This window comes from Dromaius novaehollandiae, chromosome 3, assembly GCF_036370855.1.
Source record: "Dromaius novaehollandiae isolate bDroNov1 chromosome 3, bDroNov1.hap1, whole genome shotgun sequence".
Classification (NCBI taxonomy): domain Eukaryota; kingdom Metazoa; phylum Chordata; class Aves; order Casuariiformes; family Dromaiidae; genus Dromaius; species Dromaius novaehollandiae.
In genome coordinates, this window is record NC_088100.1 from 119,904,566 (window position 1) to 119,918,758 (window position 14,193).

The 14,193-nt window shown below is 37.9% G+C and overlaps 1 protein-coding gene across 13 annotated transcripts in view; it reads right to left on the minus strand.

Annotated features, from left to right (window-relative positions):
- The window catches only part of DISP1 (dispatched RND transporter family member 1), a 93,752-nt gene that overhangs the window by 23,054 nt on the left and 56,505 nt on the right, over positions 1-14,193 (minus strand). For all 13 annotated transcript variants that reach the window (XM_064509976.1, XM_064509975.1, XM_064509973.1 and 10 more), the window contains one exon: positions 11,525-12,061. In XM_064509976.1, coding sequence (XP_064366046.1) covers positions 11,525-12,030 — 506 coding nt within the window. In that variant the 5' untranslated portion in view covers positions 12,031-12,061. The remainder of the gene's footprint in view (positions 1-11,524; positions 12,062-14,193) is intronic.

Consider the following 14,193-nt stretch of genomic DNA (forward strand, 5'->3'; position numbering starts at 1 on the left):
AAACAATTAATTAAAAAGCTACTTGCAGAAAAGCTAACTTTGCTCTCTTGCATTTTACTATAAAATTAATCTGAGTCAAAAATATTATGTTACAATAAATGGCTGTACTTACGGAAAAAATATCAACATAAAGACTTTCCTGTCCAAGGATTATGAAGTGTTTAACTCTCACACTTTACTTTGCCAAAGGGAAGCTATTCCTTTCTTGGTAGATCTGGTTACAAGAAGTGATAAAACATAGCTTTTTGTCATTACTACACTCAAGGATAAGCTAAATCCCTGCAGGATAGAACAAGATATGCATCATATTGTATACCTTCCATTAGAACATACAATACCAACTAAATCCCTGCAGAGGAAGAAAATCCTAGTGTTTTCAGCATGTCATTGACCCATGAGAAAAACTTCAATTGCTTTTAAACATCAAGCCAGCTTTTGCAGTTATATGAGATATAACAGCTATCTGTTCTATCATTTTAACAATCAGAGCAATCACTCAGCCAACAAATCCAAGTGATTTAAGTTGCCAAAAACCTTTTTGCATGACTCTGATCATGAACTCACTTTTGATACTTTTTAAACATGTAGTGTTTATTGCCTTTGTCTGCACATCGCTTTGTTTATTTACATCTATAAAGGAAGCATAAGACAATGCACAGCAGAAGCATGTTATAATGAAGACAGAGAATTCACCTTTTGATAAACTGCTTTTGTCTAAGTTTTAATGAAAGCAAGAAAAATGCAAAGAATTTCTTGTTGTCTCTCACACACAAAATGTCAAGGAGCACTCCAAAAGGATTTTTTTTTCTCTGGATTATCAGGGTGAGATGATCTGACACTAACTACTACTTCATCTCATGAAAACCCGACATTGCATGTTTGCTTAACCTTATGCTTGTTAATTAGTTCTGATAAGGCTATTTTTATGCATAAAATTTAGCAGAATGAAAGCCCTTGTAGTACAGAGACCAAAAATCAATGAACTAACTGGCAACTGTATTACAGATGTCCATTCCCATTTTTACAGGTGAGATTCCAAGCTTTGTGAAGGCTCGTCTGTTTTTCCTGTATTCTTCTACCTCTTTGGTTCCACCTGAGGATCTATGTTCACAGCAAATATGAACAAATAGTATAACCTTTCTGCAAGGAAAGTAAGGTGTTAATGACAGTAAAATCATTGTCTGAGTGATCCTTGCTGTAACTGATTTAAATTTAAGCATGAAAATGTATGCTCCACTGACGCACAGCACGTAGATTCCTTTGGCATCAGCCACAAGCCCTATGTACTTAACTGTAGCCAAGACCTCACTCACTCTTCTTCTGCTATTAATTCCATATTAAACTGACAGTTTATTGATCTACTTTGCAAAAGTGAAAGGTAGTTTTGACACATCCTAATCACAAACTTCCAGCTTATGCCAGCATACAACAGATTAGTTCAGCAGAAATATATGTTTCTTCCAAGTCAACAGACATACAAAAAGGTCAATGCAATCAGATTAACATCCTATACATACATATTTTCATTTGGAAGTTATTTTGATTAATATCACTGTAAAATTTTTTATATGCTAAAATTAAAACTTCTACAAATTTATAACATACAGAAGACTCAAATTTTAAAGGCTCCTATAAATATCTCCAAGGTTTGGGGGTTCTTTTTCCTTTTGCCTACTGCTCCGCATAGAGAGAATACATGCAGGACCCCACGCTCTACTTACAAAGTCTTCACCTTCAGGCTCTTTAGAAGATTCATTTTTGCAATACTGACTTCTGATGCCTTCCCTCTTTCACCTCCCACAACTGAACACATTATCAACTCCTAAGAAAGCTAGTTCTTTTCCTTAAGAGAGTCTAACCTGTTCATTGTCTTTAACAGGAGGTAAATCATCTTCTCTGTAGGAGAATGTCACAGCATATGAGGAAGCTATCAATGGCTTATGCAGTATATACCCTAAAATTACTTTTCTTATACCCTTCTTTCCCTCAGAAATCCCTCTTCAAGCAGTCCAGCCACTTCTAAAGATAGTTCTCAAAAATTACCAGTAAGAAAACTACCATCAAACATACTTTAAATGGACTGTCCCAGTTCTAAGTGGCAAAGTTTATAAATTTAAAGTATATTCTTCTTCAGAAGGTTTAAATAAAGCTATGTATGTTTTCCTTTAGCTTCTGAAACACTAAAGGCAGGCCCACATATAGTACTGCTTGGCAAGTTAAACAAAAGTTCTGAACTATTCAAGACAATAAAAAAGGCTTAGTAAAATACCAGCATGAATCACTATTTGAAAACAAGCCAGCAGCTAATTTGGAGCAGACTAATATTATTTCAAGATCCGTCACAAGTCTAAAACCATTAGTTGTTTTTCTTTTCTCTGTAATACAGTGAAATTAATAGATATGTTCTGGGATTTAAATGATGACTAGAGTAGTTTTCAGCAGTTCCACTAGCAAAAAAGTCCCTTCCTTAGAAATACTTTATTTCAAAGCTGTTTTTATTTCATGTCCCAGTTTAATGGAGAAATGCAAGGTCATGGCCACATCTTCTGTTTCTCGGGCAGACAGGAAATTAACACGACCCACCAAATCACAACATGCACACAAGCAAAAACCCATCGCATATCAAAGAGGATGAAAGAGATGTGCAAGAGCTCCCATTTTAATACATGTGTTTCTCCACAAAGGCTGTACTCTAGGTGCTTACAGGCATCAATGGCTCAAATTAAGGATGTGCACATTTGACTCTGAAGCATGGAGACTTCAGACTGCCATATATCGTGCTTTGGCTGCTGTAGGCTTCAGTCTTCCTTCCTGTGCAGATGTAAGAATTTGTGAATGCAGATCATCAGCGGGTTCATTTCTGCTTACCATAGTCTCAGAAGCTTGGGCAACCTCCTTTGAAAGCAGAGCTTCTCTGAAGATAGAACACAATTCCCAAGAGCTTCTCCCAAAATAAAGGACTGACTATAGGGACAAATACTACTTCTTATCTTTCTATATGTTTAATCTCTTACAGCAAATGAAAATACTCTTGCTTTAGTTAAGCAATTTTCTTCTAAATTTAGCAAAGTATCTCTCATCTAAAATTTTAGTGTTTAGCTGCTGTTCTAATACTTGTGAATTTTTAGTCACTTAGAAACTCAATTTTATACAACATAAAACAAAACACATATTCAACACCACTAAAAGATTTTAAAAGGATGTAAAAGGATTTAAAAGTATCTATAGAAAAAAGGCTCTTTACTCTTTGCTGACTTAGTTGAAAAACTGATGATATGCAATAGGCCATCCTGTTCTGCATCTCCTGAAATTATATTTGTTATTTGACTTTTGTTTGCTTAGTGAAAAGTAAAAAAAAAAAAAAAAAAAAAAAAAGAAAAAAAAAAGCACTGTAAAATTTAGCCAGCAGACCATTAAACAGATATAACATGATCAAAACTTTTTACTGCTTTTTCAGTAACGTGTTAGAAAAGTTCACCCCCTCAAATGAATGTACTAGACAACTGATGAACTAGAAATGCAACATAAGAATTTTGCAGAAAGGTATCCCGTTTACATAACAGAAAATACTGCAAAAGTGGGAGAGGGTGATGCATGTAAGCTTTTCTAACCCAATACATTCACCTCTTCATTTACAGCTTTGCTAGAAAAAAAGTTTAATTTCCAAAGTAGATGGTTTAGACAATCTCAATACGATCAGTACCGATAACTTAGGATTTCTGCCTATGACTCCTCTCCCCATCTGTATAAATCTATTAGTAGTACTAGGTAATTTGTATTTTGCATTAACAGCCAAAGTTTTAAGAAATCTGTTTATTCAGCAGATATGAACGGGAGAACTCTCACAGCAATCCTAGTGTAACAAAAACTAGTTAATGCCAAATTGCTCAGGCATGTTGCTGAGGCATATTTTTCTCATGCATTTCTTTTTCATTCTTTTACTGTTCAAGCACCTTTTACTATTTAAAAGCATGTACATCTATTATTAATTACTAGGAGCTGAAGAAGACATTGAACTATTACCAGAGAGGAAGGACAAATGGTTTTGGAATGAGCTGGAGATAATTATGGCGATGTACAAATATCTTTCCAAAGTCACCTCTCCTCATTCTGCGCTACCGCCCGGAAGGCGAACAGAAAGCTTCCAAGAACAGGGCTCTCCCAACTCTTCCAAACACCGTCCCTGTAAAAATGCTGAAAACCAAGTAGCTGGTTGTGGTTAGTGCTGACTTTCCCTCTTCATTTTCTGGTGTTGCCCTCTTTCACATTTGAACCTTACTGTTCCCTACTATTAATAGTGAATGTGAACATGGTCAAAGCATTCCAACAAACAAACAGTCTTTTTGGGGGCTATTCCTCCACGTGTATTTTTTCAGTGCTTCTAAATATAATGTGTAAGTAAATGCTCAGTTTTAAAAGCTGTCTCAAGCACAACACACAGCCTAGTCTTTTTCAAGGAGAAACAGCTAATGCTACTTTTCCAGTCAATTTAGTACAAAGCACTTGCATTTTTTACCATTTCTCTTGCATTATCAGTTAATTATATCTTCTGAGGACTACAGTTCAAAGGCCCAGCAGATTACTAGTTAAGTAGTAGTTATTCTGTTGTTCAAGGAAAGGTGAGGGACACAGGGCACGGGAAATTCATCTTCAGATCCATGCAGCCTCTGCCTCTCGCAGACTCAGGGTTGCAGAGGCCAGAAATCCGCAGGGCTGGTACTCAGCTGCACTCAGACCAGAGCAGCAACTGTAGCTGTTCTTTTTTTTAACAGCAAAAAAATGCTTGGTTCAAAGCCATCTGAAGTCTAGACAAATACTAATGCTTAATTAGTGCAACTAAAAGCCTGCAAAAATCCCTTGGACTGTCTAATGAATGAGATCTTTTAAGAGCACTCAATTTTTCTTTTTTCTTTTTTCTTTTTTCTTTTTTTTTTTTTTTTTTTTTTTTTACTAAGCATGTTATTTTTAATTTGGCCAACCGCTGAATTATAAATGGCATTTTTTATTTGTATTCTGGTCTCTGCGTGTCAGCCCTTGCTTTAAGCTCTGTGCAAGACTAACAAGGAGTGCAGCATGTTGTCTGCATAGCTGACAATGCACAATAATTATCATGGGAACTATGAGTGACTTAACAAAACCAGAATAAACCTCTTGCATTAACACTGTGTGCGATAACTTTTAAGACTAAGAAAAAACAGTAAAAATGCAAAAGCATGGCTCAACATGTTGACTCCCATGAAAACAGTTTTTTCCAGAGAAAGAAAAAGAACCAATTTATTTGTTTGGTCACAAGAGCAGCTCTTCTTCCAACCTTGCACAACCCCCATTTGGGCTCAGAGATTCAGAAGGATGCATGAGATTGCTTTACATTCCTTTTCCTTTCCTCGACTGCATTAAAACCCCCAAGTATGCCTCTGGGCTGTTAACACTGTGACATGAAAGGGAGCATCTAATTTGTGGTTCCCATTTGCCTCCAGCCTCCTCATGCTGGGAAACCGCTGGATATAGAATTCCCATTTTAGTATGGAATAAACAGTTTAAATCGGAAAAAAAGGGAATTCGGAATTTTTATTGTACCCTTACAAATTACTGACATGCATGAACTCCTGATATATAACATGAATCAAGGTATTTGTAACATCATGAACATTAAAAATATTAGTATGTTCACAAATGACAGAGCAAAATAAGAGTAACAGCTTCTGCCTTTTAGTTGCTGAAGGCTGATAAAATGGTTCAGAAACAGCCTTCAAAAATCTGACCTAATGGATTTTTTATTTTTATTTTTTTTAAGATATGTACTTTTAACCTTCTAAGGGCAAGGAAATAAGTCTCTTTTACTGATCTTTAACACGGTATACATATATGTATTGTATACAAGACACCAACACATGTTTCATATAAAAAGTGATAACAAAAGAATCTTCTAATGAATTAAATACAGCAGAATCTAACAATTTTTGAAATGAAAAGTACTTAGATACGTGTAAAATACTTTGTTTAAATTATATGCCATGTAGGAGTTTTTTGTGAACAGTTAATACTGCTGAAATGAGAAACTATATTATAAAATATTGTAAAAGCATGTATAAGCATAATCAGCTCAGCAAGCTTTGCAAAATGCACTAGATAACAATTATCCTTTTCCTGGAATCAAGCAGGGAGCTGTTTCATAACAAAGTCTTGTTATTAAGATTGGTATTTGGCAAACGTTCCCTTGCTTTTTGAAAAAAACAAGAGCTTTTTATTTCTTTCTGGTTCTAATCTTTGTGCCAAGTAATTAGGAGCAAAATATGAAATGGGTAAGAGGCAGCTATCATGCTCTATCTCCACTTCTATAAAGACATGTAGCTGAAAAGCTGTGAACTCCCTTTTTAAAGTGTTTAATTAAAGTATTGAAGTATATCTGTAATACTGTTCAAACAGTGTGGGGCACAGAAATACCTGACATATAGCAGAACCCCAGAAACCGTGGGGGTTTCCCCACAGGGCTGTGACATAAATCTGCAGCGCCAAAACAGCTTAAAAGAATGTTTAAATCTAACTGAACGAAAGATGTCCAATAAGTTTGAAGATATTAACGCTTTAACAGTTTCCTGACTCTGAAGTATTGTGGTTTTGCCCTGCTTAAAATATCAATCGGTCCAGCAAATGAAAAATTTGAATCCAGCAATTCAAATTTTAGTTTAGTAGCCACTCGTGTGCTGCATTGGCGCTGCTACTAGTGGTGTGCCGCTGTTCTCCCCTCTCAGTGTTATGGGTGCTCAAAGCTCTCGTCCATGAAGGCTGGAGATGTGAGTAGCTCCCCTTCCCTTACAGAGAGCATCTCGCAGGCCTGACTGCCGAGGAAGGCTTTAGAAGCTAAAAGTTTAAAACCAGGGGGACAGAAGATGGGGAAGGATCTATATATTTTCCAAAGTCTTAAATTTTAGCCAAACTAATGACTCTGTGCAGCTTATTTTCTGATTTTCTTTTTATGTTCTAGCTTGATACAACTGTATAATCATGGAGAGATCACGTGTCTTTTGTTACAGAAATTTTATCAACAACTTTTAGCCCATCTATTTACCAGAGATGATTCAGATGCTCTACAGAAGAGTTTTCTTTACTTATCTGCTTTAGTCAAAAGCATTAACAATATAGTCTTGAAATGTAAATAATGATAGGTGATATAGAGCAGGTCTGCTCTGAGCAAGGAACACTTGCATGAATTTATGGGCTCAGTCTTGCAGAACTGCAAATACTATGCTCGCTGGCAATTTGGAGTAGTTTCCTTATCAGCAATACCACCACTTCTTTTGCAGCACCCTGACCTTCTGTCCTCTTCCTTTTGCCTGAGAGTCCATACTCTTATGTTTTCCAGGTTGTACTACACAAGACAGATTCCAAAAGAGTTGGTATCAAGATTAGCAATGACATAGGTAATTTTCAACTACAGTTTTCCAACTAAAAGTTCACATACAAGTCAGAGAAGTAGTCTAATTTGGTACCAGAGACGATAGCTGCACACAGCTAGTGTCAGATCTGTAAAGACTTACTGTTTTCTGCATGTTATTCCTCTTCTGCTCCAATTTACATGCATACATTCGTATATAAATAATAGATTTTGAAAAATACCAGGAACAATTTTAATTAAGAGCTTTCCGGTTTTACATTGCTTTACTGCAGTGTTTAGTTCTGCCAGAATATGCAGTCATTTATTATTTATTTTATCCTACTTTCATCCCATTAAACATGCTGCTGGGCTGCACAGTTTCCTTCTGCCCTAGTGACTGCTAACTCAGTGCTTCCAGCTCTCACGGGTAAGTCTTCGTGCTTCTTCCACTTCTTCTGGATAACAAGAGACTAACAGCTTTGCTTGGTTCCTCTTCCTCATTTCTACCTTCTACTCGGACAATGCTGTTGCTGATTACAGAAGCAGACGGCGGTCAAGGAACAGCAGTAACTGCTGGAGAGCAGTCACTGCTCAAGGAGAGCAGTAACTCTAGAATCACCTTCCAAGGGCTCTGAGCCCGACAAGTTTGTCGAGATACATAACCGCCTTCAGACAACACGTTAGGTCAACATGAGCCTCTCAAAGGGAGAGGGTGGAAAAACTTCCAGGAGCATCTGAAAAGAACTAGTTGCACCACGCTCCATGAAAGGTAAGCTGAGAAACCATTTGTCAGAAAGCAAACCGAGACCCCAGACAATTACATTTGAGTACAGACAGACAGAGGGAATTTCACAGAGCGTGTGCAGTCACATATTCTGCCCACTACAAAAGGGGTAAGAATATATTTGAATGAATTACATCTTAAATATAGGCACAAAATAACACAGCCAATCTCAAGTACCAGAGACAAGATCTTCCAATCTCAGAAAAATAGCTTTCCAAAAACAAAATCCATCAGAATGATTAGGATGAACAGTTGAACTATTTTACCTTCTTTTATAAAAGAGTTGTTTGTCATGATCATATTGTATACCGATAAATATTAAAAACATTTCTTTTATGTTACAAGCCTTTCACACCAATCTAAAAAATTACCAGTTGCCCAGACATTCAAGTTATGGTGTATAGATGACATTCCCATGTAATTTAGTTTAAACTTCAAAGCTCAACACAGTACAAAATCCCAAATCCAGCCAGCTTTCAAAGGATAGCACAAGTGTGGCATTATTTCAGTCTCTCTTCTTTATGTGCTCCAATCCACAGTGATACACCAGGCCCACATTCTTTTAATATTAGGTCACTAACAAATGTTAAGCCTTGGGCTTAAACACCTGACAAAACCTGTCGTGCTGAAACAATTGGTTACCTGCCCAGAGCTGCAAGCATTAGCAATACAGTTCGCAAAAAGCTTTCGTCCCTTCTATCTAACATCTTTTTCCCCCTCAGACTTAAAATTATAACCATATTTAAATGCATATTTTTAAATACAAAGAACCAAAATGAAAGCTATTTTGACTCTACACTGAATTTAATTAATGTATCATATGAGAACTTGCATTTTAAATAACCCTGTTAAAACATGCACATATTATAAAACTGGATGAATTCCAAGTCAGCCTTGTAAGAAAAGTATCTGGAAAAGAAGCTTTCGTGCAGATTTTGGGCTCAAAATATAGAGTGTGGAACAGAGACCCCATGTAAATATCACATACACAGAAGTGGTCTTTTGTGAAGAGAAAGTTCCCTGACCATGTCAGGGAAGAACACACAGCTTTAACACTTATTCTCTTCAGCGCTGTGAAGCAACAACCACGTAGCCAGACTGCTTCTTTCTGAGCATAGGTTCCTTTGCAAGTTTGCATCCAGTTTCTCCTCCTTTTTAACACCTACCGGCACGTCTTCATCAATAACAGCCTCGCATTATGATAAACAAGATTCACAACGCAACAGGACGCTATAGCATTTAGACATACTCTGTGGAACATTCAGAAAAGAAAAAAACAACCCCCCTTTGGCTCCATGCCCATAACACAATCAATAAAGTCAAATGTATGCGTTTCCCGTTAATGCGGCCTGCTGTCAGTTAAAGTAGCTAAAATACATCCTGAAGACCAGCTCCCGCAGCATGGCATGGGACCTGAGTCCCATTTACCTCATCTTTAGAGCTAAAAAAACAGTGGAAAGCAACCAGAGGCTGCATGGTTTTTTGAGGGCAGACTAATCGGTTTGCTGACCTATGAGGCATATTGCAACTATCTTCTCTTTCAGAAAACTCAGTTGCCCTAGGTAGAAAAAAGTCTAAGAAAGAAACAGTAAACATTTGATAGGGATATGCAGAGTAAGAGTACACTAATGCAGACAGTTAATAACTACAGATGCTTTAAAGGTCAGAATCTATCCTTATTTTGACTGCTAACAGTAAGATGGCGATTATCAGAATTTATAAAACAGATCCTCACAAATGTACCTCATTGGTGAGGAAGTACAAGGTGAAGAAAAGCCTCTTGGCTCAAGATCCTAATCACAGCAGTTCAAACACAAAATCCTGGAATTTGTGAAGTACTTTGGAAAACTATTTCATCGTATTTGAGAAGAACTTTTTAGTGCTCTTTCTTCTGCAGTGAGAACAGAAACCCACATTGTGGATGAAATTTGTTCCCTTTCTCATAACTATGGAATATAGACAAAGTTTAAACAGTCCTGCTGCACAGGAAGAAAAATACAGGATTTAGGGCAGCCACTTTGACAGTTTGGAAGGTATGACTGACTCTTCTATAAATGCTCAACCTCCTGCATACCTCTGCATACAGAATCATACAAAAGTTTTCATCTTTTCTTAATATTTAATCAAGTACGGGACGGAAAAATCATGTCCAACTGTAAGCAGTTCCAACAATTAGGATTTTTTCCACTTGTAAGAGGAAAAATTGGCAGAGGCAAGCTGACTTGCACTTTATATTATTAACCTCATTTTCAGCTGCTTTCACCTTAAGGAAAAAAACTTTATTCATTTTGACATTTTCCACATTGGATGTTTGTCCCAATCTCATATTTTCAGAAGTTTAAAATTAGTTTGTACATTTCACGGAGACGAAATGCACACAATTGGCTGAGAAATATTTGTAGCTCCAAGCTCTAAAGCGAGGATGCAGATGTTGAACAGTAGGGAGAAGGGGAACTTACTATCCCAGTGAAAAAACATCCAATTTGGCTCAAGTACAACTCAAAAAAAAGAAGAAAAAACCTTTCATAAAAAGCTCAGAAGTGTCTTGCATTGGGGAATTAGATTTTTAGAAACTGACTCCTGGACCGAGAGTGAACTTGGCTGTAGTCAACTCTCCTTGAATTGTTGCTCCTTGTAGTCGAGACTACTATCATCGAACCTCCCAAACTAACAGATATAAAGAGGAAAGTTTTTATGAAGAGGAGGAGAGAAAGGATTAAAACCTTTAACAATCCCAAATTTCTCAATCTTCGCACAACTTTGAAGTTCGGCAGATACATACACCAAAGACACATGAGGTCAACTCACTGAAACAGCTGATCTGACAAGGAAAAACAACCCAGTACATTTGTGAATAGAGTTGTTAAAAGTATTTTTCAGTGTGTCTTTTTGAGGAAAAATGATTTTTGATTAGACTATGCAGATATACCCATTTTTTCAGTGCTAGCTATCTCTGCATTGTTTTATCTCTCGTAATGTAAGCACGTGCTGCATCTTGTAAAAGTGTTAATGAGCTTCCAAACAATCCCCAAGAAAAAATGGCCTTTCTCATTTAGGGAGAACAAATTCATTCCAGAAATACTCATGTAGAGCAGCAAAACTAGTTTCCTGACTTAGTTTCTTCCAAACAATAAATCCTAAGTAAGAATGAAAGAAAATTTCAACCAATTACACCGTAATACCAAATACACTGTAACGGGTTTGACCATTTTAAGATGGTAACGTATCAAAAATTAACATGCAAAAGCACTGGGGAAGAAATTTGAGTCGCCTTCCTTTTTGATCTTCTGCTTCCACAGCAAAAATGAAGTATTCACAGAAAGCGCTACACATATCGAGAACTAACAAAAATTCAATCTGCTTACCTTATCCTGGCTATATGTTGCTGCACAGGCTGATGCTGAAAATGATCAGGCCATTGATGGTGAAGGCAGAAGGATGGTGAGGGCTGAAGACAGCAGGCAGGCTGATATATGGGTGTATGTTTTTGGCAAATAGATGCTGAATACTCAGTATGTGGCTGCATACAGCACGAAGTCATAGGAGACGGTGCTGAGCTGCCAACCACTGAATGACATTCTTGCTTATTATTATGGCTACTTAAAGGATGATGGTATAGGCAAGGGTGGCAGCATTGCGACATCATCTGCTGAGTTCTTTGGTTGTCTAAAGGCAGAAAAGATGGTTTGATTGTACCATTAAGTTGCAGGCAGCCATTCGGACTCGCTTTTGCTCTTGGTATTTCCTTGGACGGGAGCTGCTGGATGGCGACATCTCCATCATTAGCTGCGACGATGGCTGGGCTCGTAGCGCTTGACAAGATGCTGCCGTTGCTCAGAACCACAGAGTCACTGCCACTGCTCATAGCCATGCTCCCCGTTCTGGATGGGCGTGTGATGTTCCTGCAGAAAAAAACGCGCAACATTTTGAGATGCTCGGAAATAAAGTTAGATTTAAATCAGTAAAGTTCCTCTGCCATTTTTACCTTTCACAACATGGGAAAATGGAAAGGAGTCACACACACTGTTATGAACGTTTTGAAGACTTTTACATGTTCAACAAAAAGTTAAAGTGAAGTTACATAAACACTGAGAAATTAAACCAAAATATAAGTCAAATGAACAGACATTTGACAGTCTCTGAACCAGAGCCAAAATGTAATGTTTGAGATACAGGTGAATGAGCTCTTTTTGCTCAACATAAAGACTAAGTAGAAAATCACTAATTATGAAAACAGATTTCAGTATAAACTGCAAAACCATCCAAACCTTGCACTGCAGTTTGCCTGTGTGCTTGAAAGCCAGCAAGAGACAGGACTGCACTGCAGAGAGCATTTAATACCAATCAACATGACAGTTTCCGTAACCTCCTTTCCTATCCTCCCACTTGTATTCAAAATCAGGCTTATTAATACTTTTAAATAGACTCTTTTAAAGTGCCTTATTCAAATAAATGAAAACACTTCAGCAGATATCTGTCAAGATTTCTAGATGATGGACTAAGTCTGTAACAGCAGTTCAAAATGAACTTTTAGGAATACTAAAAATACATAACACAACCAGTATGTTTTCCCCAAACTTAAAAGAAAAAAAAAAATTAAGAGTATGAAAGAATCCTAGGACCCAATTAATGCTGATGGAGAAGCTCACCCTTCAGAGGGACAGCTATCCCAGCGGTAATTAAGAAATGCACTGTGCTGTAGGTGTTAGATTAACTAAATAAAGGGTATTAAAGATTTTTATTCTCGTATCTCATAGTTTTCAAGCAAATTGCAAGTGAATTAAAACTGTTTATGCTGGAAAGGCGACTGCAGCATTCGGCTCAAAGCCAAAACTGGTCCGAGGTACTTGCAGCAGCTAATTTCCCTGTCTTAACTATAATCGCACTTTAATAAGATTTGAAAATAAGCTAGAGATTATTATTTTGATAATGTAATTTTGAAAAGGGAAACATCACACTTATCTAGGATAGGAATTTGTTTCACAAGTTGTATACTTTTGGGGGGGGAAGGAGGAAAGAAGAGAAAGAAGGAGGAGGAAGAAAGTACACTAATTATATACTATTTAGAAAAGTCACTCAACACTTGCTTAAAAAAAAAAAAAAAAAGAGAGAGAGAGAGAGAGAACCAGTTAATTACCGCTGCTTTGGCTAACTCAACGTTACCTTTTTAATAGTGACTTTAATTAACACCATTCCAAGCCGACACTGCACGGCTTACACCACAGGCACTGGACTTTGCAGAGACACAACATCCAGATTAAGACAGATAAGGAAGAAAGTTCCTAACTAGCTTCCTCCCCCGTTACCTCTGCTGCGGGCTCAGAGGGCAAAGCCTTCAGGGCCAGCGGAGCTACCTTACAGCCTGGAGGCTAATGTGGGGCAGAAAAGCGCTCTGCGCAGAGGACTGCTCCCCTGCCACAGCCTCCCTCCTAGCCACAACTAAACGCTCAGCTTGTGAACCAAAAAGAAAATTAATCCTGGGCAGTTTGCTCTAGACCCTGAGCAGAGCCGGATTCCCCGTGACAGCAGTTGCATTGCAATAACTAGTCAGAACAGGAGAATTTGCTGCTAAACAAGGGTATTTTCTCTGGAGTCCAATTCCTCACATTTTTGCTCGGCACCCCTGCCTGGCCCCTGCAAGGCAAGCCCATTGAACACTCCTCACTAAGCACAGGGAGCAAATTCAAGTGGCTGCCTAATGCTTGTCTCAGTCTGAAGAGACACATTAGGTAGGTGAAGCACTGCTGTGTTTGGACAGCCTGCTTTTCTCCCAGACCGCAGGCAGCTGCCAAGGGCCCGCTGGAGGGGACAGAGCAAGAGCTGGACGTCAGGAAGGGGAAGCTCCTGCAGAGGCGTTGGGCAGCGTGCGGGGAATTTCTGCCCGATTATTTTCTCACTCACATAACAGATACGACGCAGGATGATGTTGTTATATTTCTTTTTCTAGATGAGATGCACGCATGTCATTGCTTAGGACTGCTGTAAACTTATCAAAGGTACCTCAAAGGTATCAAAGGTACCTTATCAAAGGTAT